General features: G+C 34.9%; 1 protein-coding gene across 11 annotated transcripts in view; it reads right to left on the reverse strand.

Annotated features, from left to right (window-relative positions):
* Positions 1 to 27960, reverse strand: part of rols (zinc-RING finger and ankyrin repeat domain-containing protein rolling pebbles) — a 256019-nt gene that overhangs the window by 1779 nt on the left and 226280 nt on the right. For 10 of the 11 annotated variants that reach the window (XM_073983117.1, XM_073983119.1, XM_073983122.1 and 7 more), the window contains 2 exons: positions 16842 to 17313; positions 7529 to 10773 (listed from right to left, as the gene is read on the reverse strand). In XM_073983117.1, coding sequence (XP_073839218.1) covers positions 7529 to 10773; positions 16842 to 17313 — 3717 coding nt within the window. Of the gene's footprint in view, positions 1 to 7528; positions 10774 to 11960; positions 12216 to 16841; positions 17314 to 27960 lie in introns of all 11 variants that reach the window. The other variant, XM_073983128.1, reaches the window with a different exon arrangement.

The raw sequence follows: 27960 nt of genomic DNA on the forward strand, positions 1-27960 counted from the left end.
TTATTTAATTTTCAACCTTAATATAATTTTTTAACGTTGCAATATAATCTGAAAGCGTCCCTTAAAGGAAATGTTCACATCGGTCCACATTTTGTTATCCCGATAAAACCTAACCTAAATTTTCGTGGTTATTAATCGAACCTAACCCAACTTTTTTATTTAGTTTTCCAATTTAATAAAATTTTTTGTATTGTCCAAGGATATAAAACCTTTCCATAGAAGATATTTGCACATAGGACCACATCTTGCAATCCTGTTAAAACCTAACCTAACTTTTCGTGTCAATTAATCGAACCTAACCCAACTTTTTTATTTAATTTTCTACCTTAATATAATTTTTAACGTTGTAATATAATCTAAAAGCGTCCCTTACAGGAAATGTTCACATAGGTTCACATTTTGTTATTCCGATAAAACCTAACCTAACTTTTCGTGTCAATTAATCGAACCTAACCAAACTTTTTTATAAAATTTTCTACCTTAATATAATTTTTAACGTTGTAATATAATCTATAAGCGTCCCTTAAAGGAAATGTTCACATAGGTCCACATTTTGTTATTCCGATAAAACCTAATCTAACTTTTCGTGTCAATTAATAGAACCTAACCAAACTTTTTTATTAAATTTTCTACCTTAATATAATTTTTAATGTTGTAATATAATCTAAAAGCGTCCCTTAAAGGAAATGTTCACATAGGTCCACATTTTCTTATTCCGATAAAACCTAACCTAACTTTTCGTGTCAATTAATCGAACCTAACCAAACTTTTTTATAAAATTTTCTACCTTAATATAATTTTTAACGTTGTAATATAATCTATAAGCGTCCCTTAAAGGAAATGTTCACATAGGTCCACATTTTGTTATTCCGATAAAACCTAACCTAACTTTTCGTGTCAATTAATCGAACCTAACCAAACTTTTTTATTAAATTTTCTACCTTAATATAATTTTTAACGTTGTAATATAATCTATAAGCGTCCCTTAAAGGAAATGTTCACATAGGTCCACATTTTGTTATTCCGATAAAACCTAATCTAACTTTTCGTGGCTATTAATCGAACTTAACCCAACTTTTTTATTTAAATTTCCAATTTAATACAATTTTTTGTGTTGTCCAAGGATCTAAAACCTTCCCATAAAAGATATTTTCACATAGGACCACATTTTGCAATCCTGCTAAAACCTAACCTAACATTTCGTGGTAATTAATCGAACCTAACCCCACTTTTTATGAAAATTTTCTACCTTAATATAATTTTTAACGTTGTAACATAATCTAAAAGCGTCCCTTGAAGAAAATGTTCACATAGGTCCACATTTTGTTATTCCGATAAAACCTAACCTAACTTTTTGTGGTTTTTGTTCGAACCTAACCCAACTTTTTTTTTTAATTTTCTAATTTAATACAATTTTCTGTACTGTCGAACAATTTAAAACCTTTCCATAAAAGAAATTATCAGATAGGTCCTCACATTGCTATTCTGATAAAACCTAACCTAACATTTCGTGGTTATTAATCGAACGTAACCCCACTTTTTATGAAAATTTCTACTTTAATATAATTTTTTAAATTGTTAAAGAATCTAAAAACTTCCCTTTAAGGAAATGTTCACATAGGTTCAAATTTTACTATTCTGATAAAACCTAACCTAACTTTTCGTGTCAATTAATCGAACCTAACCCAACTTTTTTATTTAATTATACCCTATACCACAATGTGGAAAAGGGTATAATAAGTTTGTTTTCCCAAAAATTCATGTAACGCCGCGAAATATTCGTCGTAGACCCCTCATGTGGTATACCAAACTTCATATCTCGACGAGATAAAGCGATTTAGCGATGTGTGTCCGTCCGTCCGTCCGTCCGTCCGTCTGTCCGTCCATTAAAAATTGTAATCAAGCTAGAGGCCGCAATTATGGACCGATTGTCACGAAATTTAGTATGGAGGTCGGGTTTGGACCAGAATAGAACTGATTAGTTTTTGGCGATGATCGTGAAATGTTAAAGGGATGAAATGGACCAAAAACAAAATTTTTGCTCGATTTTGTAGCCGCTCTGTAGGTTGCAATAATAGTCCGATCGGCGCGAAATTTTAAACGTAGTTTTGGTTTGAGATGAAGAAGTAGCGTGCAAGTCAACGGTATGATCGGATAATATTTAGCGGGTTAAATTGATCAAAACTTTTGTGTGAAAATTGGTAAAATTTCTAATGCACATCTTATAACTTTATCCCAAGAAGACGCGTTTAGTGGTATAGGGTATCACATGGTCGGCCCCGTCCGACTATAGTCTGTTCTTACTTGTTTTCTACCTTAATATAATTTTTAACGTTGTAATATAATCTATAAGCGTCCCTTAAAGGAAATGTTCACATAGGTCCACATTTTGTTATTCCGATAAAACCTAATCTAACTTTTCGTGTCAATTAATAGAACCTAACCAAACTTTTTTATTAAATTTTCTACCTTAATATAATTTTTAACGTTGTAATATAATCTAAAAGCGTCCCTTAAAGGAAATGTTCACATAGGTCCACATTTTCTTATTCCGATAAAACCTAACCTAACTTTTCGTGTCAATTAATCGAACCTAACCAAACTTTTTTATAAAATTTTCTACCTTAATATAATTTTTAACGTTGTAATATAATCTATAAGCGTCCCTTAAAGGAAATGTTCACATAGGTCCACATTTTGTTATTCCGATCAAACCTAACCTAACTTTTCGTGGTTATTAATCAAACTTAACCCAACTTTTTTATTTAATTTTCCAATTTAATACAATTTGTTGTATTGTCCAAGGATCTAAAACCTTCCCGTAAAAGATATTTTCACATAGGACCACATTTTGCAATCCTGTTAAAACCTAACCTAACTTTTCGTGTCAATTAACCGAACCTAACCCAACTTTTTTATTTAATTTTCAACCTTAATATAATTTTTTAACGTTGCAATATAATCTGAAAGCGTCCCTTAAAGGAAATGTTCACATCGGTCCACATTTTGTTATCCCGATAAAACCTAACCTAAATTTTCGTGGTTATTAATCGAACCTAACCCAACTTTTTTATTTAGTTTTCCAATTTAATAAAATTTTTTGTATTGTCCAAGGATATAAAACCTTTCCATAGAAGATATTTGCACATAGGACCACATCTTGCAATCCTGTTAAAACCTAACCTAACTTTTCGTGTCAATTAATCGAACCTAACCCAACTTTTTTATTTAATTTTCTACCTTAATATAATTTTTAACGTTGTAATATAATCTAAAAGCGTCCCTTACAGGAAATGTTCACATAGGTTCACATTTTGATATTCCGATAAAACCTAACCTAACTTTTCGTGTCAATTAATCGAACCTAACCAAACTTTTTTATAAAATTTTCTACCTTAATATAATTTTTAACGTTGTAATATAATCTATAAGCGTCCCTTAAAGGAAATGTTCACATAGGTCCACATTTTATTATTCCGATAAAACCTAATCTAACTTTTCGTGTCAATTAATAGAACCTAACCAAACTTTTTTATTAAATTTTCTACCTTAATATAATTTTTAATGTTGTAATATAATCTAAAAGCGTCCCTTAAAGGAAATGTTCACATAGGTCCACATTTTCTTATTCCGATAAAACCTAACCTAACTTTTCGTGTCAATTAATCGAACCTAACCAAACTTTTTTATAAAATTTTCTACCTTAATATAATTTTTAATGTTGTAATATAATCTATAAGCGTCCCTTAAAGGAAATGTTCACATAGGTCCACATTTTGTTATTCCGATAAAACCTAACCTAACTTTTCGTGTCAATTAATCGAACCTAACCAAACTTTTTTATTAAATTTTCTACCTTAATATAATTTTTAACGTTGTAATATAATCTATAAGCGTCCCTTAAAGGAAATGTTCACATAGGTCCACATTTTGTTATTCCGATAAAACCTAATCTAACTTTTCGTGGCTATTAATCGAACTTAACCCAACTTTTTTATTTAAATTTCCAATTTAATACAATTTTTTGTGTTGTCCAAGGATCTAAAACCTTCCCATAAAAGATATTTTCACATAGGACCACATTTTGCAATCCTGCTAAAACCTAACCTAACATTTCGTGGTAATTAATCGAACCTAACCCCACTTTTTATGAAAATTTTCTACCTTAATATAATTTTTAACGTTGTAACATAATCTAAAAGCGTCCCTTGAAGAAAATGTTCACATAGGTCCACATTTTGTTATTCCGATAAAACCTAACCTAACTTTTTGTGGTTTTTGTTCGAACCTAACCCAACTTTTTTTTTTTAATTTTCTAATTTAATACAATTTTCTGTACTGTCGAACAATTTAAAACCTTTCCATAAAAGAAATTATCAGATAGGTCCTCACATTGCTATTCTGATAAAACCTAACCTAACATTTCGTGGTTATTAATCGAACGTAACCCCACTTTTTATGAAAATTTCTACTTTAATATAATTTTTTAAATTGTTAAAGAATCTAAAAACTTCCCTTAAAGATAATGTTCACATAGGTCCACATTTTGTTATTCCGATAAAAACTAACCTAACTTTTGGTGGTTATTAATCGAACCTAACCCAAATTTTTTATTTAATTTTCTAATTTAATACAATTTTTTGTATTGTCCAAGGATCTAAAACCTTACCATAAATGAAATTTTCACATAGGACTACAGTTTGCAATCCTGATAAAACCTAACCTAACATTTCGTGGTTATTAATCGAACATAACCCAACTTTTTTATTTAGTTTTTCTAATTTTACAAATTTTTTTTATATTGTTACGAATGTAACTGATATGTTTAAGTTAATTTAGTTTAATTTCCGTTAATTTAAAAATTTGAATTGTAACGTAACGTTTTATTACGCAGTTATTTTATTTAAGCAACAACAACTACCATGTAGAACTCTCTTCATCATTCTAGTCGTTATCATGTAATTATCGTTTAGTTTGTTACTTCTTTTCTTGCATTTATTTGTTGTTGTAATTACGTCATTGATCATCCCCCCATGTATGTATGTGAGTATGGTTGTTCGCTTAGTGCGAATGCAGATTCGAGGTGTTGCCATATGCTCTAGATATTTCTCGAACAGGGACACTATGGGATATAAATACAGGGGAACTGGCAATGACGAGTTGAGTTGTGTTTTAAGCGTTGAACTGAACAGATCGGTTAAATAAGAGCTGCGTGCTAACTAGAGACTTGCTGTGTGCTTTGTAATTAAGGTCGGTTCTGAATAAGTGTAATAAAGTAAATAAAGCATTGTAGAAACGTAATCTAAAACGAACCCTGTTTTATTTGATACCAATCGTATCGGGGAATAAAACAACGTCTACACGGAGATTAGTTAAATCTAATTCCGTAACAATATTTTCACAGAATCTACAACTTTTCTGTAAAAGAAATGATAGCATAGGATTACGTTTTGCTATCCCGATAAAACCTAACCTATTATTTTGGGGTTATTAAGCGAACCTAACCTCATTTTTTTATTAAATTGTATACTTTAATATAACTTTTTAAGTTACCATAGAATCTAAAATCTTCCTAAAACAGAATCTAAAACCATCGTTAAACAAAAATGTTCACATTGGACCTCATTTCTCAGTCCTAATAAAACCTAACCTAACTTTTCGTGATTTTTAATCGAAGCTAACCCAACTTTTTCCCTATTTTTTTTTAATTTTATCTTATTTTTTACATTGCCAAAGAATCTAAAACCTTTCTGTAAAATAAACATACACAGATGTCCTCATTTGTATAGCCTGTTAAAACCTAACCTAACATTCCATGGTTATTAATCGAACATAACCCAACTGTTTTATTTATTTTTCTAATTTAAATTTTTTTTTTATATTTTCAAAGAATCTACAACTTTTCTGTAAAAGAAATGATAGCATAGGATTACGTTTTGCTATCCCGATAAAATCTAACCTAACATTTTCTGGTTAAATCGAACCTAACCTCAATTTTTTATTAAATTGTCTACTATAAGTAATTTTTTAATTTACCAAAGAATCTAAAATCTTCCTGAAACAGAATCTAAAACCTTCGTTAAACAAAAATGTTCGCATTGAACCTCATTTTTCAGTCCTAATAAAACCTAACCTAACTTCAGGTGATTTTTAATTGGAGCTAATCAAACTTTTTCTTTATTTTTTTTAATTTTATATTTTTTATATTGCCAAAGAATCTAAAACCTTCCTGTAAAATATACGTCCACAGATGACCTCATTTTGATAGCCTCTTAAAACCTAACCTAACTTTTCGTGATTATTTTAATCCGACCTTACTCTACATTTTTATTTGCTTTAATTCTGTAATTTACATTGTCAAACAAATTGATACTTCCTGCAAAACAAGTGTCCACATCGGACCCCATTTTGATAGCCTTTTAAACCTAACCTAACTTTTCGTAGGTTTCAGTCGAACATAACCCAACTTTTTTTAATTTTTTACTAACTTTTATAGTTTACAGTTATAAAGAACCCTTATTGAAAAAAGAAATCTCTTTATAGGACCTCATTTTGCTAGTCTGTTAAAACCTAACCCAACTTTTCGTGAGTTTCAGTCGAACCTAACCCAACTTTTTTCACTATTTTTTTTACCAAACTTTTATATATTAAATTAACACAGAAAACTTCACTTTAAGGAATTTGCCATTCAGAAAAAGGAAATACATTTTCCAATCCTGTCAAGGCCTAACCTAACTTTTCTTGGTTATCACTCAAACCTAACCCAACCTTTTCGTGAGTTTCAGTCGAACCTAACCCAATTTTTTTTCACTATTTTTGACCAAACTTTTATATTTTGAATTACAACAGAAAACTTCATTTTAAGGAATTTGCCATCCAGAAAAAGGAAATACAGTTTCCTATCCTGCCAAGGCCTAACCTAACTTTTATCGGTTATCACTCAAACCTAACAAAGACATAACCTAACTTTTCGTGATTATTTTAATTTTTATTTAACTTTTTTTTGCTTTAATTCTGTACTTTACATTGTCAAAGAATTTGATACCTTCCCGCAAAACAAATGTCCACATAGGACCTCATTTTGATAGCCTTTCAAACCTAACCTAACTTTTCGTGGGTTTCGGTCGAACATAACCCAACTTTTTTTATTTCTTACTAACTTTTATAGTTTACAGTTATAAAGAACCCTTCCCGAAAAAAGAAATCTCTTCATAGGGCCTAATTTGGTAGCCTGTTAAAACCTAACCTAACTTTTCTTGGTTATCACTCAAATCTAACCCAACTTTTCGTGAATTTCAGTCGAACATAACCCAACTTTTTTCACTATTTTTTATCAAACTTTTATATTTTAAATTAACACAGAAAATTTCACTTTAAGGAATCTTCCATCCAGAAATATAAAATCCATTTTCCCATCCTGCCAAGGTCTAACCTAACTTTTCTTGGTTATCACTCAAACCTAGCCCAACCTTTTTCCCTTCCAATTTGGTTAATTTTCAGTTTTTCAAAAATTCCCGAAAATACTTACATTTAGTTTCCTCTTGCATCGGGATAAATTCAACAATAGATTAGTTCTCAGCTGGGCAAAAATGGCACTACGCTCCAAAAGGGTTTCCAAATTCGAGATTTTTCTCAACGCATATTGATAACGATGAGCGGCTTCATGGAAACGATTCTTGCGATAGAGGACATTGCCATCCTCCAGCAGCTTATTCAATAGCACCACTAATATTTCCGGTTTACCCATAGCCATGGACCATGTGGTGGGGCCCAATTTGGCTCCCTTTCTCAAAAACACCTGTACCACTTGTATGTTGCGACAAGCAATTGCCCGATCCAATGGACGCATACCATTAACATCAACATGTTCAATGTTCGCACCCTGATCCATTAGATATTGCACCAAGTGAGCTGAACCTTGATACGCCGCCAAGTCGAGACCTGTACGCCCGTTGTTATCGGCATGATTTTTATTGCATCCCTTGTCGATGAGAATCTTGGCAGCTGTTTGACGCCCCCTAAGGCAGGCCCAGGAAAGAGCAGTGAATCCCTCGTGGTCTTGTGTCTCTAAGTTGGCACCTCTTTCTATTAACATTTCCAGAATCTCCAAATGGCCCTCTTCGGCAGCAATCATAAGGGCTGTTTTCCTGGCCGATGTTACCGGCTCATCGAGATCAGCTCCACTTTGTAGCAACTTTTCAGCCACAGCCCAATGGCCCTCCTTGACAGAGAGACCCAAGGCGGTGAATCCCTGTTTGTTGTGCAGATCAATATTGGCTCCACGTGTCAACAAAACCTCCACGGTATTCAAACAACCATTTCTTGCCGCTGAGGTCAAGGCCAATTCTCCGGAACAGGGTTCAATGGCATTAACATCGATGTCCTCCATATCCACCAGATCTTCTAGTATAGTAATGTGATCCTGCGAAGCAGCTGCAATCAAAGACTGATGTATGGCAGTGGGTAGGCTGACATCCGTGGAGTTGGGCCTAGGAGTCCAATCACAGGCCAACAGATATTTCACAACATTAAGTCTACCCATGCGGGCCGCTTGAACCAAGGCACAACGCTGGGTGGTATCACATTGACCCAAACTACTACCCGCCGCCACTAGCAAACGCACCACATCACAATGACCTCGCATGGCAGCCAAAATCAAGGGAGTACATCCCTGGCTATTGGTCAGACCCACATCAGCACCAAATTCCAGCAGCAAGCTAACCATGGGCACAATGCCTTCATAGGCAGCAATACAGAGGATGGTGGCATCACCCATAAACTCCGTGCGGTAGTGGGGCGAAGCACCAGCCAATAAGATGAGACGTGACACCTTCAAATTGGGACTATAGACATTGCGCAGCGAACCCAAGGCCGCTGAGACATTATCCGACACCGTGGACACCCAGTAAGATTGCATATCCCGCGGCGATTGTGGTCCCTGGTTATTCCTATAGATATGGGCCTTCAACATGTGATGACCCAATTCCATTGTCTGTTCCGGATCCAGGGGAGCCTGCAGCCGTGACAAACGGAATGCAATGGCGGCATGGCCCAAACGAAAATCACACAAAAACTTGGGAGACTCTCCCTCATCTCGGCGTATCAACCACTCCCGGAAGGAGGAGTGAAAGAACATATAGGTATTGTCGATCCTTTTGATGAGGAAACCATCGAGCAGCTTAAACCTCTGCATAAATTCATCCCAGGGCATAACTTCATCGGTTTTCATGGCGCACACGGTGTAGTAGATTTCATTAAGGGTCAAGGGATACAGGGCAGCCAGGCAAACATTCAAAATTGGAGCAGCCTTTTCAAAGCTACACGAAGTTGGGAAGCGTAGATTGAAATGCAGCAAGAATATTTGGGCCAGAGAAATGGGTAGAACCTTATAACTGGTAGACTTGATGACCAATTGACCCTTTTCAATGAGATCGAGTATCAGTTTAGCATATAACATGCTGCCCTTGGTTAGGCTCTGCAGATGGCCAATAAATTTCAGCTGACCCGTGTTGTGATCCTTGACCACGGCCACATTCTTTTGTATTTCGTTGGAATTATTTACCCGGAAGGTTATGTAGTCCAGCATATCTTTTTGCAGCAGATCATTTGAGGCCCAGCTATCCAGGGTCATTTTGGTATAGGAAAGCCCCTTGACAAATTCCAACATTTGTGTACGCACCGTGGCCACCACCTTTAACCATGAGGGGAAATATTGGGTCATTTTGGCAAGAAATGTGGCAATGGTATGGCCATGATCGGGCCGGTGATATTCTGCCTCACACAAGGCATCCACCAGGATAATGCAAGTTTTGGCAGGTATTTTTCCGGCTCTCTTTAAGATAGTCAAGGGTTCTAGGATGGCCATGCGCATAACTCTTTCAGCATCAGCAATACACTCCTTGACACTCAAGATGTCCTGCAAATGGGTTTCATTGAGCAGATATTCCCTATAGGCAGCCAATTGTGGAGCCTGGCACAGCTGGGCAGCCAAGGAGTGGACAAAATCGGGCACCAAACATGTTAAATTGGCATCGGCTTGGCAAAAATGATAACCCACCACATAGGAGGCCAGAGACCTTAGCCGGTCTGTTACCGAACTTATTTGATAATAAATACCATCCGGATCGTTATCCACAGCAGTGGCGGCAGCATTGCGTCTACCAAAACAAGAATATTCCACCAATTGTAATATGAATGCTGTCTTGCCGGTACCAGGATTGCCATTTATCAAAACCCCTGGAGTCTCTGTGGCCGTCAGGGTATTGGCCAATTCCCTAATTAACCATTGGCGCCCAATAAATGGTGGATCTGGTTCCTGCAGAGGAACCTCAAAGAACAACGGTTTCAAAGGCAGTTGAATGGCAGGTGGTTGCTGTTGTTGTTGTAAAGCTGCAGGTTTATAAATGGCATTTCGTTTGCTATTGGCGCCCAATTGGGCAGAGCGTGCCGAACGTCTGGCCACCGATTTACGTGGCTTTAACGGTAGAATTTCATAGCCGTTACTATCCGTTAACGAACATGCTTTCATTTTTCCACTTAAGCTATAGGTATCATCTTTGGTGGCCACAGATAGCTGGCTGCCACCATAATGATCCACGGAAAGGCCAGAGCTGCCGGTGGCCAATGTCTGTTCGGGGCTAATGTTTTGTGATGAACTACTGCTGGTGGTGGTATTGGTGGCATTGCCATTTTGATCATGGTCCAATAATAAACCCAAACGGGCTCGCAGTTGGTCCTTTTGCTTCTCCGCTTCATTACCCAAGTGATCGCTACCTATAAAGAGAGAGAAAATAAACAGAGAACTGGGTGTTACAAAAAAGTCTTAAGCATGTAAATAAACAGGGTGTTACAAAAAAAAACAATAATTGAGAAAAACTAATAGAGCATTTACATCAAACGGGTTTTAGTACAATGCCTCATTAAAGTTGCCACTTTCATTTCTCGAAAAAGTAACGAATCTTCCCGAAACTGGTGACAGTGTAAATTGGGTTTAAACATGAAAATGGTAAATGATAAAACATTCTGGACATGCGATAGGACAATGCAAAACTTAAAACTAAGAAAAGGTCCAAGAAAAATGGAGGAAATAATCCATTAATCTCAAACCCGATGCAATGAAGTAATCGATCGAAAGACCCACAGCCTAATCATGATTATCAAATCCCCGCGAGTTTGCTCACTTTCTCCTTTAAGTTGAAACGGCAGAAAGACAAAGCTTTCGGGGAGTTTACATTCATGATCATCTCAGTACATAAGAAACCTCGTCTGCTTCATTTCTGACATAATAATCATAAAACAATAAAGAAGGCCGAACTAGGTTGCCCTATTCTTTATTTTTATTGTCAGAAATGAAGCAGGCGAAGCTTCTTAGGTACCGAGACCTAAAGGCCTACGTACATAAGCTGCCTCGCCTGGTTGCCTTGCTTGCTTCTGGGCAACCCAGTTCGAAATTTGATCGGCCTCCTTTATTCATTTATTTTTATTATCTCAAAAATGAAGCAGGAAAGCAAGGCAACCAGGCAAAGCAGCTTATGTACCCAGGCCTTAAAGGCATGGGTACATAAGAATACTCACTTGCCTCACATCTGACATAATAAAAATAAAAGAATAAAGAAGGCCGAGACAATTTCGAACTAGGTTGCCCTTTTCTTCTTTATTCTCTTATTTTTATTATGTCAGAAATGAAGCATGCAAACAGGTAAGGCAGCTTATGTACCCAGACCTTTAAAGAACTTAAATCTAAAAAAGAGGCCCAAGAAAAACGGAGCAGTAAAATCCATTAATCTCAAACCCATTACCAAAAAGAAATGGAGCAGAAGACTCCGAGTTCTCTTAACAAATGTTTTCTTAAAAATTATTAAACATAACAACAAAAACAATAATTAATGCATGCAAAAACAAAAACACAAAAATAAATTCTATGTTAGCTGAGAATATGATGTAGAAAACATGTATCCTGCCTGTAAATTGATTTAAGCCGCCTTCCGATGAATTCGAATTGACACTCCACAGCGATTTGATTTTTCCCAAAACCAATGATGACAAGTGTCCAGCATATACAGATGTTCCAGCCAAACTTAAACGATTCAAACGATTTTCACTACCCGTCGTCGATTCCGATGATGAGGTGAGTTTGCTGCTAACATTTTTACGCCGACGTCTGGTCACGGCCGAATCAGAACATGTTGAGGTATTCAAGGCATTCGTTTCTTTACCTAATGGGAAAAATGGTGGGGGAAAAGAAATGAAGAAGAATATGTGAGATGAAAGGTAAGGTGCATAAGGTGGTGGGAAGCAAGGGGGTGCTGCTGCAGTGCAGTATGAAATAATGATAAATGGGTGGTATGGTTGCACAAAAATTTTTCTTAAGACTAAAGTGAGGTTAGCTTATTTGTATTGCTTAAAGATAGGTTATGTTAAAGTATTGTGGTTGTAATTTATGTAAAGGAAAGAAGGTGTGCGTGTGGACCCAAAGCTAATTGTTGTGATACAGGCATATAATGTAGCATGATAAAGCATATTTAGGGGATTTCTAAATCTATAAATATGCATTTATTATAAACAGCTCTAAAAATAGGGTGTCTCATACTTAAAATACTAAAAAAAGTTTACAAATCACCATGTAATTAACACAGGGTGTATCGTTTCACTCATAATTAATAGACTGTCAGATTACTGTTTGATATTTGGCTAGAATTTTAACTAAATCCAATTGGATGTTTTCTGTTAACACATCATTTTGACAGTTCTTCGCCGAGAAGAACACCAAATAAATAATAAAAAAAATCTAGAGATAACAAGGTGATTTACTCAGAAACAGGGTGTTTCATATAGGCAATAATAAAGAAATCTACAGATCACCATGTATTTGTGACACAATGGATAGATAGTTGCGTTCCAGAACAAAAAAGTTTTTACAATTTTAACAAATTTTGCTCATTTTTCCTAAAAACGCGTTTCCGAACACTAAAAGGTGGCAAAATGTTCACTTCTCTTTAAACAAAAATGGCGTTGAATAGGTCCATATTTACATTAGGCAATTTTCCTTGCGGCAATTGTCAGTTTTTAGGTGAGAGAGGGTGTTGAGCGGCAAAGGGCTACCATATGCCTCACCCCTCTCTCCATCAAGCTGACAATTGCCGCAAGGAAAATTGCCTAATGTAAATATGGACTAGCTTTCTCTTTAGAAACGTTTTTACACGACAAATTTTGGGCGAGCTAAAATGTGCAACATGTTTGCACGCTTCAGATTGGCTAGGACGCCGAATTTGGATTTTTTTTTTAGTTTTTTGATGTTTCTGCCATATTTTTGTCACCGTACATTTTGGAAAAATGTGTATGTGGAACTCATTTTTGATATGTAAGCTGACTTCCGAAACGTCAGGTGCTTTGTATGAAACTAGGGGTTCTTAGATCAAGTTCCATATTAGAAATTGCAGTAGTGGGGAACTCGATCTAAGAATCACTAATTTAATTGCATTACTGTGAATTGCTTGTTTACATTTTGTATGTGATTTTATTCACAATAACGCATTTTGACAACTGGTATGAAGATCAGCTGTTTTTGGCGTTACACCTTATTATTCCATCATGACTACAAAGCAACTGAAGCCAGCCGTAGTTGTTTGAGAACAAATGTCTTTTTACAATCTAATGAGAGACCCACACTTTTCTCTCTCCACATCTCTCCTAATACTCCATAATTGAGGTTAAGTATCACACTGTGGTCTTAGGTGAGTTAGTGGCAATGACAGCTGTCTTCAAGCTCATAAAATTGTCAATTGTTTTGTCGTTTTCTTTAGCGAAAAACAGGTGTTGAGGTCACAAGTGGTCTATAATGAAAGGTTATGTCAATCAAACTCCCATTCCGCCAAAAATAAATTTTATTAAAAATATTTTCTTTTTAATCTTGACATAATCACCAGTTACCAATGGAAAAGAATACTCTTCTTGAGAATACATACAATGTATTTGACATCATTTGGCAATACATAGGAAGAAATTCGCCAAAGTAATTGACTATGCATAGCAAACCCCTGGCATTTAACTTGCTTTGCAAATCACTGGAAAATATTACCACAACTCCCATAATTTAGAAAAAAAAGTTTTCCTCTTTGGTGGATGTCAAAAAAAGTACGAGACGGAGATGACAAAGCGATTTGCATATGGATGATTTAGCTGCAACCTACAGAGAGAAGCGACAGACAAACTTATCTAATAGTCAGTATTTGGTACTGTGGTTTCCAAGGAATCAACCGATTTCGTTCTTTTTTTAGATGCTTTTATATTCCATATTAAAAATGAATGGTAAGAAGGAAGGAACTAAACTGAGGGATTGCTTTTTGGTGCTAAAACTTAGATCGAATAGTACTATAAACCAATTTAAAATCCTGAAGGATTCCGGATTGATTCGAATATTACTATGTATCTTCAACTTTTTTCAAAATAGAGCAGTCATTAGGGGTGTCTTTTTACGTGATAATTTGTAATAATTATTACAAAATGTTACTAAATGCTGTCTTTTTACACAAAAGTTCAGTAAAAGAGAGCGAAGTTAGAGAACAATTTTGACAGTTGTTTGCTGAGAAATTGCTAAAAGTTATGCCTGTCTGTGTACTCGATAATTTGTAATAATTATTTCTAATGCTTCTGATTTTGACAATTATATAAAGGAAAAGTTGCTGAAAAAAGTGTTTCAGCAACATTTAGTAAGTACGAAGACAAAGCTGTTATTTGGTGTGTCTTTTTACTTACTAAATGTTGCTGAAACAAAAATTTCGGCAACTTTTCCTTTATACAACTGTCAAAATTTGAAACATTTGTAATAATTATTACAAATTATGGAGTACGCAGACAGGCATAATGAAAGAATTTTTCCCAGCAACATTTAGCATGTTCGATCAGCTGTTTTTTAATCATCTGCTAATGGTCAGCTGCTCAATGTTTATTTTATTTTTGTGGAAAAATACTATAAATATTACAATTCAGCTATATATGTATATAAAAATGTTGTAAAAAATGTATAGTAATTCATAAAATGAGAACGGCTAGGCCGATTTCTGTAAATTTTTTGTCAGTTATTCGTATTTTCGAGGAGAAGGTCTTTACGGAAGATAATTTTGGAAAATCTCTCTGGAAAAGTCGGAAAATTGGAAAAATCAAAAATTGAGTTTTTGTATGAAATTTTATTTCTTAATAGCGAGACGAAGTTCGCCGGGTCCGCTAGTTCAGCTATATTTATTGATTATTTTATTAATATATTAATTATTTTTTATTTATTTTGCTAAAAATTTAAGAACTTTTTCATTGCTTTGGAGTTAGTTTTTCTTTCATGCATTGGCGCCAATATTTTTGTTTTGGTCATCAATTGTTATCTTGCTAAATTTTATTAAATGCTGTCTTTTTACTTTTTTCTCTATTTTCGTATCAAAGAGTAAAATCTCTCTTACTCTCTAAAAAAAAGTTACTGAATAAATATTACTGAAAAAGTAAAAAGACACAACTATTGAAAGAACATTTTTATCTTGGCTCCTCAATGTAGTCGACTAAGAAGTAAGTCGTTGCTAAGACCTGATCCACACTAGAGTGATTTCAATGCAATAATTTCATGAAATTAGGCGTTCTTAGATCGAGTTCTCTAATGCTAGGTTTACATTTACGAAATCCACTCGATTTCAAGTGTCAATTCCATTGCTCAAACGTCAAATGAAATCTTATCTGAAATCCATTGGAAGCATAAGAACGCAACATTTCCTAAATTTATTTCAATGAAATCACTCTAGTGTGGATCGCGACTTTGAGTTTCTGTTTCAGCAACATATTAGCTGTGTCTGGTTACCCTAAAATTTTTAACAATTTGTACCAATTGTTGCTGGAAGTCGTCTGTTAACACAAAAAACCAGCAAAAGAGAGCGATTCGAGAGAGACATTTTGACAGTTCTTTCACTGAGAGCTTGCAAATTCTTGCTGGACAAATTTCTTATAGCAAGCACTTGCAAGCTCTTCTTCTTCCTGAAAACAATCAATCAGCTGTTTTTAGTTTTTTGTTGATTTACGTTTGTGAACATTAAAAACAATTTTATTGTGGAAATAACATAGTCTAATTGTATTGTTTTATGGAGAACAAATTTGTAAAGTGGAAAAATACTTTTTTATTTCATTTTCTTCTTTATTTTTAATAAAATACAACGTGTTTGCTTCCTTTGTTGGCGGACAAATTGTTCTGTTTTGGCAAGTCAGCTGATTGCTTGCTGGTTTTTGCTGGGAAGGTGTCTGTTTACTTTTTAAAATTTTCTAGCAAAAGAGAATAAAAATCCCTTACTCTCTGAGAAAGTTCTTGCTGGACAATTCTTGCTGGGAAAGTATCCAGACAGACTTATTTTCAGTGGTTAGGTGGCTTAATATTTTTAAAACCACTTGCATACTTTTAGGCAAACAATTGAAAATCAACTATTCAACAGCTGACTGGGTCTGAAATTGAAAATGGGGATAGTTTTCGATACTAAAAATTTACGTTTTTAACAACTAAAATAGAGGACTACATTTGCTCCTAAAACTAAAAGGGACAGAGTCTTTGCTAAGGGCGGCAAATTGTTGGGATTGAGTCCCCAATAGAATATGGTGCTTTGCCACAAGGACACATCTCTGCTAAACTTTTTTAATTTCCTTATCTCTAGTCTCCCAGTAAAGGCACACCACTGTGCAAATTCTTTTTTGTTTTTTTTTTCTGCTTAAGTTGCATATCCATTTTTTCGGAATTGGATGCACACAGTTTTCTTTATTTTCATTTTTTTTCTGCTTTGCAACAAATGAAAAACAAAGTATCACATTTTGAACCTTACCTTCGGATAATATCGAGGATGTATCAATGGGACAGCCGCTACTACTACCACTGCCGCCATTTGAAGCGGTACGACGATGACCAACAACACCGCTGACACCGTTAGTTAAGGCATTGCGCAAATTTTTGTGATTGAAAAAGCGACGGCGTGTCGGTGGTGTGGCAAATGATGAAGCATGAATTTCACTATAGTTGCCATTGTTGTTGTTGTTGCTGCTATTGCCGTTATGATGATGGTGCTGACCATGATGACTGCTGCTGCCTGTAGAACTGATGGACGATGATGTACCAGTATGGTGATGATTGCTGTTGTTGTTGTTGCTGCTGCCGGTGCTATTATGAATATCAACGGTAACGGTATGTTTTGTATTCAATGGTGCATTATTTGAATTTGCCGACGCTCCAGCCTTGGTTAATTTACCAATACTGGCATAACGATGATATTCAGGTGATATAGACTCCTGGCGGTTATGCTAAAAAGAGAAGAATGGAAAGGAGTTAATAAGTATATATTTTTAATATAGGGAATATCTTAATATTACGAGAAAATGTGGGGAAATATTGTGGAAAAAAATATTGAAAATACATATTGTTGTCGTTAGAGAATAAAAAACCGCAAACTATTGTCCATCAGAGTCCATTCTCTCATTTTATTCATTCCACATGAGTCGGCTGGCTATAACTTATCAAAAAAATGCCACAAACTATTGTCCAATCCCTCATTTCATTCAACATGAGTCGGCTGGCTATGAGTTATCAATGATGAAAGTCTTTTGGTTTATTACAGCATAGAAATTGGCAAATTTGTATGCTTCTATACACCGGGAAAAACGAAGGAAGAAAAAACAAGTTTTGAGCTTATAGCAGAAGATATGAGCCCATCTATAGGACCTTTTTGTAAATGAGGAGCCGATGCCTTAACCTAAAGCAAGGTACCAGTTGAGAGAAAAAATACTATAAACATTCCGATGCTGCTAGGCATAGGCCAAGATTTCGAAGTTTAAAAAAATTCCGCTCTATTTGAATAGTACTAAAACAAAATCAAATCATACAACATGTCGAATTTTAAAGGAAAATTGTGGGGTTCATACCCCGGTTACACTTAACCGGATTAACCCAGTGGGTTTGGATTTCAAATGTCAATTCCATAGCGCAAACGTCAAATAAATCCTCTCGAAGAGGGATAACCCGACAAAAAACTGTAGTGTAACCGTACTATTAGTCCAGTGCCAGTCATCTAAAGGTAAGCACCAGCCGAGAGAAATAAATAGCGGTATTCACTCATTGTGGTAGATTTAAAACTCTTGTTAATGTACTATATGTACCAGGGTTTTTTACAACGAAGTGTGAATGCCTTTTTTGTGAATATCGTAAACAAATCAAAGCATTTTAACGTCATCGTAAGTCTATCTTTTAGTTTCAGTTTTATTAACTTTTTTCATAACAAATTGTTTTTTTCTTGACCTCCATTCTTTTATTATTTTTTTTATTCTTTTTATTTTTCCCATTTTTTCTACCAAAAAACAAAACTTCTACATAAAATAACACTCACAACAAAGTGATGACACAACAATCAGATGTTCTACACCCTTGTAAAAGTACAATGGAATGTTTACAATACTTTTAGGTCGAGTAAACTAACAACCCTGTGGTAAATTAAGCTTTCATGCATTTTGTTGTTGTGGTATTGTAAACCCTTGTAGATCTACAATATTAACAAGATCTACAATGCCAATTTACCAACATGAGTGAATACCGCTAATGCTATACAAATTCCGAGTTGATTCGAATATTACTAGTACACGAAGGATGTTTAAATGTAGCAGGGCACTGTCCATGATATTGAGGATATAAAAAAATTCCGTTCTATTTGAATATTACTAAAATAAAATCAATTAATATACAAATTTTAATTTTAAAGGAATATTATGTATCTTTCACCTATTTCATGGAGAATTTTTCATAAGATTGTCAATTTAAATGCTGCTACATAACTGCTCTGCCACAATTTCTCCCAGTCCACATTTTGTCATAAAAGCCATTCTTTGCCAAAAAACTATAAATCTGAAGCCACAACCAAAACAAAAAACCCCACAAAAAGTAATAAAATAACTGTGGCAAATCGTTCAGCCACACAAACATTAGTCGGGTTCCAAAGTTCAAGTTTATAAAATAAAAAAAAAACTTTGCAAAACAACTAAAGCAAAACCGCCTCAGGTCAAAAAAAAAAAAAAAAAGAAAAGGGGAAATAAAACGACGAAGACAAGCATAACAAACAACCAAAGTTCCAACTAAATTACGAAAAATAAAAGAAGGCTAAAGTAACGGCTTAAAAAATGAAACACAACCATCCATCTCATATTGATTAGTCATATGTATTCCACAAGAAAAAAAATACAGTTTCTTGTCCACAGCTTCGGCTAGCACTTGTGTTTTAACTTCAAGTTTAAAGTTTTGCAGGTTAAAAACTTGGAACAAAGTTTAAAATTTGTTTTGCAAAGGAAAAGAAAAAAAATGGAAGACAATAAGAAATCATGGAGACGGTCATGAAAAAAGAAACAACAAGTTCCGAAAACTCTTGAATCATGGTCCATAATCAGGGGCAGGCCAGCTAGTCAGTCTGCCAAAAATTGCGAGCTTATAATGAAATTCATAAAGACAAACAAACAGGCGGACGGACAGTCATGCTGGCAGACGACAGCTAACTTTAGCGATTGTCTTTGTGATAAGAAGTCATATGTAGCAATGATGTTCTTTGAAAAGGACAGATTCTTTTTGAAATGGAAGCAATGATTTTTGTTTTCATCAAAAATAGAATCCAAAAATATAAGAGTAATAATTTGGACATTGACGTCACGGCCGATCTAGATTTGAATATTATTCCTTTCCTTTTGTAATATGATTTTTAACTCGAGCTGCTACTTTTTCTGACTAATTCTTCTTAGCTAACACACGTACAGGTTCCGGCCCTTTATGTAAAAAAGGTAGTGGGTACTTTACACGATATGTTATTTTACATATGTGGTGTCACTTTGCATATACATTTTATATATAAGAAGTGATAACCCATGTGTAAAAAACACATCGTGTAATGTACCCATGTGCCACCTCCTTTCTGAGAGTCCAGAGTTTAAGATGTGAATAGATTTAAAGTTTCCAGACGTATTCGAATATTGCTATGAACCTTTCAACGGTTTCAAAATACACCAGACACTGGGTGACACTGATCTTCAATGAAGGCGAATTAGAAGTGAATTGACTTGAAGAATCTGCATAAATTTGAACATTACCCTAAACCAATTTAAAATATTGAACTTTCTAAGTAAATTGATTTAAAGATTCTGGATTGATTCGAATATTACTACATACCTTTTAAACACTATACACCAAAATAATAATCAAAGCTGCCCCGATAGTACGAGCTACTATCGGATGAAGCAGTGTAATAATAACGGATATATGATATCCCAACAGAGCGCAACCTTTGGTCACAGACCCGGTGAGTAAATTGCAAAAATCGGTGTGTCACAATCGTCGTATGCCGCACACGAGTCTTATACCGGCTAAAAACCCATCTGCCTCGGCACCGCTTTCGTATTACTTCGAGGTGGATCGCCTAATTGGCGTTCGTGCACCATTTCTTCTACTTTTTTCCTGAGTCCAGACCCCGCATTTGTTCTTTAATCGCTCGTCGCCTCAATATCTTCTTTTTTCGTTTCTGCAATGACCTTAATTGCTTTTTAACTTCTTTCATTTTGTAAAGAATATTTCCACAAGGCTGCTCTCCCACATCTGCTTCCAGTAATCCTCGGCTGGCAGCCCATTGTTGACACTTCATGAAAGTATGTTCATCATCGCCAAACTTCTCTTCGTAGATATACCACGGTGTTCTATATTTCCCCACGCTGTACGTGTATTTTCGGAAGTAACCGTGTGCAGAGAGCATCTGTGTTAGGTAATAATTCACACCTCGACGTGCTTTCTGCTACACCAAAGCTTTGTTCCTTTACTTTTTAGTGGTAAAAGAGAAAACTGTCAAAATTGGTCTCTCATGACCAGTTTTACCAGAAAAGTAAAGGTACGAAAAAATGGTAGATCTGGTAGCAATGTCAAAAAGAAACATAAAAAATCAATTTTCTTCTTTTATTTCACAGTTTTTAATTTTGTTTTGTCAGCGTTCGACTTTTTCTTCTGTTTTTCTTCCATTTTTTCTTCATTGTGAAATAATCGTCAAACAAAAGTCGAAAAATCAGTTCTACCATTTTTTAGCTGCAGAAATTTGTCGGGTAGCCTGTGGTAGAAGAGAAAGGCATATGTGCTCCATCTCCTCTCTCACTCTCTTAAAAATTGCTGCCAGTTTTACCACTTTTTGGGGTTAAGGAACGCATGTTAAAAATGGTAACAAATGGTAACCACAGGTAAGTAAAGGAACACATATGTAATTCGGAGTTCAGAGATCTGCTTGTGTGTCCATCATCCTTTCGTTTAGTTCGTCCACCGGAGTTGCCATATATCCATTGCTTCATCTTGTATAGCATTTGTTACATCAGGTTGGGTTACATTTTTCAATCTTGCGGTGAAAGCTTTACGCCGCTTCATTGCCTGCAGATCGAAAGAGATCATACCGGCTATTACAGCGATGGCTTCTGCTGATACGATAGTTCTTTTTAGGCCTTTCTACAGCAAGTCTTTGTACGCCAAATATTTGTTTTCGCTCCCGACTAGGTTTCGATCGTCGGTGCCCAGATTTCACATCCAAAAATTAGTATGCTGTTAATCACCTCCATAAGAAGTTTTCTTCTGCTCGGTAGGGAGCCACCAGTGTTTGCCATCTACCTACTCATTTGAGCTGTCATTTTTGCAGCCTTTGTTCAGGTTCAGTTTAGAGTCCAGCTTCATTCCTAAGGTCCGCTGAGTGTCGTTTCACGCGTCACAAACAACAACCACATGAAAAAATGTGTAAGTGATGCCAAGTTTGTTCTTGAAGTTTTCGTGTGATTGTTGTAACTTGACACTCAACGTACCGTATGTGCAGCAGCCTTAAGTATTTGAGGAATGACTTGGTGGGAATTATTAAGTCACCAATATGCATATCGATTTCTGAAGGCATATGTCTACTCGTGAGAAGTACAATTTCGGGTTTTTGCATAGCCAGTTCTAGGCTTTGATAACTGCTGCAATGCCATCGGCATAACCCACCAAGAAGGAATAAGAATTTGAGATTTCAAATTGAGACCTATACTATAGAGTTGTGTAGTTCCGGAACGAACTAGTTCCAAGGAACTATTCCGGTCAAGGAACTATTGGAACTATATCCAGCTCTTGCGTTTATATAGTTCCTTTAGTTCATATAGTTCCTTTCGTTTTTCTCGTTCCTTGAATTTAACGCCTACGTCGATCTTTCGTTGTTGCTGTTTGTTCGCTGCATTTTATTTATTTTTATGTCAATTCATACACCAAACAATGAAAACATTTCGGTCTCGGAACTATTTGAAACGAAAAAAAGAAAACAAACAGAGCGACGAAAGAGAAAGATTCGTTGAACTATTTCGGTCTCGGAACTATTTGGAACGAAAAGAACGATGAAAGAGAAAGATTCGTTGAACTATATCGATCTCGGAACTATTTGGAATGAAAACAACGATGAAAGAGAAAGATTTGTTGAACTATATCGATCTCGGAACTATTTGGAACTAGTTCCTTTTGGGATCCGCTCCGGATACTAGATTGCCCAACTCAACCATAATATACGTGCTATACATGAATTGTCAATCAACTGGATCTCATTGATTCAACGGAGTTTGTATCCACAGCATTCTGTATCAAGTCTAAGAGTAACTTATGAAAGCATGCACTTATAAATATTTACATATATAATTTAAAACATTTCCGCTACATATATTTTTCTCTTTTTTTGCTTACAACATTTCCTTTTCATAAAAATTTTAATAGCTTGAGAAGTCATTAAACGCTTTTAATAACAGAAAAAAGATATTACAAGAAAATTATTCCCATAGCCGTCAATCCCTCCTCCTCCTATATCACACTAGAAATATAATTAGTTATCAACATTACAATCATTTCCTTCTCCCCTTAGGCTGCTTGCTCTCTCTACTCTTTCTATTGATTTTTGAACACCATCTATCCACCAGAGCACATTAAATGCGTATCCATTAATTCTCAGACAAAGTAATTTCCTTGGCGTTGTTTCCATTACAAGTGTTTTGTGTTTGGAGGTTGATCGGATTTTTTTTCCGCTCCATTCTTACTATGTGCCTTACATCCATCCAAAAGCCATTCCATTAATGGGAAATTACTGGGAGTCAACAACAATAGAAGCCAGTTGAGTTACTCACATAATGAAATCAGGTAAATTGTATGAAATTAGTGTAAATGACAGGAAGAAGTTGCATGGAAAGAAAGATGAAGACAAAATTATGCTGGTGTTGGGGTTTTTGTCTGGCTGGATGCCACTTGCTGGCTTAAAATGATTAAAATAAATATTTGAAATTGGTTTTGATTCAAAAACATACATTGAACCTACACAAAAATGTGGTTATTGGGATTTGGAAAAGGGAATTGGGAGAATATTGTTATTGCAGGGGATAGTATTTGAATAGGATACATTTATTCTTTGACCAGATAACCAGTCTTATTTGACCGACAATAACAACACTTAAAAGGTTCAAAAAGTTTTACTGCAAATTAAAAATTTGCGTCATATTTTTAATAGATGGAACCTTTGTTGTTATAGAAGAGCTATTTAATGCCTTAAAAACATAATGGTATATTTACATCGTAAATATATAAGAAGGTGTTACATCAAACCGTGTCAAACGTCAAATTTGCTCACATTAATGCATTACTGTGAGTTGCTTGTTTACATTTTGTGTGTGATTTTATTCACAATAACGCATTTTGACAACTGGTATGGAGATCAGCTGTTAGTAAATCCAGTAGATATTAATTGTCAATTCCATTGCCCATACGTCAAATAAATACTCATAAAAAGTTTTCTTGAACTAACTGTACCTGTCTGGATTCTCTTTCTATTCTCTACATGATCGTATTGAACCTTCCTCATTATACTCTATATTTTTTTCTTCGTTCCTGCATCCAATGCCTTTAATAACCTCACTCTTTAACTTTGTTAAAATGATTTTTAAACTGCATGTCCTGTGTCTTTAACCAGCTGCTGCTGCGTAGCCTGCTATCAACGCTCACGCAATCAAGTTTATGTTTTTTGTTGTTTTGATTTCCAGACAACGAAGAGGCGTTATGTCTTGCAAACGCAACTAACGACACATTTAATGATGGGCGTTTTTATAAAAAAAAAAATACGGGACAGTAAGTGAAAAAAGGTTTTAAGAGGAGATTTAAGGAAGAAACCAAAGCAAGAGAGGGAAAATGAAAGGAAAACAGATCAAAAGATGAAATATACAAAGGCACTAGGTGTTACAGGGCCTTATAAGCGGGCAATAACACTGAAGAAATTCTTCATTGCCCAATTCTTGGGTAAAAAGTGTGCTGAATGAAATAAGAGCTACATGAAATAAAGATTCCGTATCAATTCGAATATTACTATTTTTAAATTTTGTTGCTATTATGAGAGTAAAAGTTATAGAATTTGAATCGACGTAGTGATTTTAAACGTTTTTTATATTTAACATTTTGGGATCTGAGATATGACAATTTTGCTTTTTAAATTTCCTTCACTTAAAGGCCTCTTCATTCTCTGGCCTTTCTTCTCGTCTCTCCCTCCCTTCAATGTGTGTTTCAAACATGTGTCCATACGGTTTCCTGTTATACACGCATTTATCTAAAATCCATACCGATAAATATGTTTATAGACTTGTGTGAACATGCCCGGATAATTCCATGTGTATAAAAACCTGTCTTTGATTTGCTGTTAGTTTTCTAAACAAGAGTTAATTGTCCGTAACAAAGAAGACAAAGTTTGCAAATCCTTTAAAAAAAAATATGACATCATTTTGGTTTTGGCAATGCATTATTCATCGCAAATGTTGATAAATATTTTGAGGGAGAAAGAGAAGAAAGATGGTCGAATTAAACAACATAAAATTTTATATATGTATACTAAGCTTTAATATGAGAAATGGAACTTTACGAAAATTATCAATGCTACTAAAAACACCTAATAGATCTTGAAATTGCAATGGATAAAAAATTCCGATCTATTCGAATATTACTAAAAAATTCTTTAATTAAAAAAAGATTTTAATACTGTTAAAGATAAAAGTTCCTGATCGTTTCGAATATTACTAAACGTATCCCAAGCCGAATATCATTGGGGTCAATGATGCATAGTTTGGCAGTTCTTAATTCATTGCAATTTTCCTTTAATTTTCTACCAGCAATAGCGCAAGCAAGAAAGCCAACTGCCTGTGTACTCGAGTTGTGTCGTTCCGGAACGAACTAGTTCAAAGGAACTACTCCACAAAAGGAACGACCGGTACTAGATCCGACTATGCGGTTCAGCTAGTTGCTATCGCTCCCTCGTTCGATTTTCTCCCATTCTTTTTGCTCCTCTCTTTCAGTTAGTTCCATCAGTCCATTTAACATCAGTTGTCTCTCTCTCTCCCTGTCTTTTATTAGTGAATAAGAAATCTCATAGTGTCATTTCGTTTTTCATTTCTTAGGCGCCCATCAGACCATCTGCTTTTTCACATGTATGTTGTCACTTTGGGTATACTAATATACAGAACAGCTGATGTCATACATGTGAAAAAGCAGATGGTCTGATGACGGCCTTACTAAACTGATCTTTGCCGAATTAAAAAAACAATTGAAGTATTTTTAATTAGCAAAACGATTGTAAATTTGTTTTAAATATTTGTAATCTACAATGAAGAAAGCCGAAAACAATTTATTTTTCTTTTGTTTTGATGAAGAAGAAACACGAACGATATGAACTGAGTGAGTGTGGGTATACACATAAAGGATGGTACTAAAAGGAACTATGGAACTAACTGAACGACCTAGTTCCTTTTGCGGAACGGAACGAGATTGCCCAACTCTACTGTGTACCGAGGCCTTTAGCCCTTTTTTATGGCACATGTTAAAGGCCATATTTACCTACTAAAATATTTTGTGGTAATTCAAAAATTTCGTTTGATTCGAATATTACTATAGCATATTTTCTTGAACTCAATTTATTCCAAAGTTTGGGTAAACTTGAGCATTACCATCCCGCTCAAGCTTCAAATAAGGAACGATTTTTATAAATTCTAAAATCGTGCAGGACCATTGCAGTTAATGCCTCGATACAGGCAGCTTGGCATTATTGCTCAAGTCATTTCTGGTAAGAGACTAAAAGTAAGGGGTAACCTAGTTCGAATTTGGGTCGGAAAGGAAATGTCTTAAGCAAAAATGTTCTGGTTCTTATGTACCGAGACCTTGGTGTTCCATTTACATTACAACGCAATTCTTAAGCAAATTTTCTGTTACACTTTCCAATTATCCGGAGCACCACAAATGGCCTACAACAGAAAGACCAAAGAAAAATTCGCCGGCATGCATGATTTATTAGATAATTACAACAAAAGGCGAACGAAGCAAAAAAACATATTTGTATAGGGTGTAACATTTAATTTATTAGCAGTCATTAAACAATATCTACCTGCATTGAATTATTAACTAATTTCTGTGTTTGACTCCTTTTTTCTTGCCATTGTTTAGAGTTTCTTTCTGTTGTGAGAAGTTTTCAGGTGTGTACATGAATTGTGGGACAGACCGACCGGCAAAAGCAGCCGGTAGGTATTGTTATTTTTTCTGGTTTTAATTGAAATCAAAGGCAAATGTTAATGGCAAAACAAAACAGACATTTAGGCAGCATTTGTGGGGCTCTCGTGCTGCTGGTGTCAATATGTCTGAGCTTAAAGTTTTGGTCACGGTTTAGAGTTTTTTTGTTTCAGATTAGCTTTTTTTCAAAAGAACTTGTTCTGGGTCTGTTTTTTTAGATTTATTTTTGCAAACAAAAAATTTTATGTTTCGCATAAATGGCACCAAATGTTTAACAATTTATTGTTGTTGTGTTGTATTTTTTTATTTTCTTATTATATTGCTGCATGATTATGGGGTTAATTTTACAATAGCATTTTGCTTTAAACGTTATGCCAATTATATACAATAGCTTTTGGCTATGCTATTAATAAAATGAGAGGTTTTTGGCCTCCAGGAAACAAATTAGAATTATTGCAAAGTTTTGGTTTTTAATGTGGAGGAAAATGGAACCTGTTATTATTTATTTTGCGAAATATGAGATTAAATTTAGTTGAGGATCAAAGAACACGGGGTTATCTAACTAGTTTAAGATGCATAATTAAGTACAGAATTTTCCTCGCAGCAAGGGCTACCAAGAGCTATTATGAATCAATTTTGCCAAAGGCCATGTTTATTTGGATAGCATCTTACTTACTAACAGAATGGCTTACTGTACTAACATAAAAGTAATCCCGTAGCTACTTCGCCACCTACTAAATATTAACATTTATCGCTGTGGTCTTGTCACTAGTAACAATTTAGACAAAATAAATAAAAATTCATTAAACTGCATACCCCAAAAATCCAACACAAAAAAGGGCGATACTACTATGCCTATTATGCATCATCGAGCAAATTTCCATTAAAGATTTCGATCTATTCGAATATTACTATTTTCATACATTTGAGTATGTATCCCAAATTTTATACTTAATACATTGACAAATAAGCCACAATAATGTTTTCCTCAATCCTGAAACTCCATAATTTAGCTTTCCTCCACTCAAAATCTTTCTCACGTTTTCTAATTAAGAACATTATTTTAATTAAAATGGTAATATGTATCCCTCCTATGTTTTTGAAGGAAAAATTACATTAATTTCCTATACAAAAAAAAACTTTCTTGCTGGAACCCAAGCCTTATAACCCATGTAGTAAACAGTAATAACTTTTTTCGCTTAGTACAAAAAAGATATTAGTGATGCACATTACGTTTTCATATATTCCTCTAATAAAACATGCCTCCTTCAGGTTTTTTCCTATATGTTGTGAGCTGAGCATTTTTTCTTCTTCTGATGATCATGACAATCATGATGTGAATGAACGTTGATGTTGAA

The sequence above is a fragment of the Musca autumnalis genome, unplaced genomic scaffold (genome assembly GCF_047663935.1).
Source record: "Musca autumnalis isolate F117 unplaced genomic scaffold, ASM4766393v1 scaffold_4, whole genome shotgun sequence".
NCBI lineage: Eukaryota > Metazoa > Arthropoda > Insecta > Diptera > Muscidae > Musca > Musca autumnalis.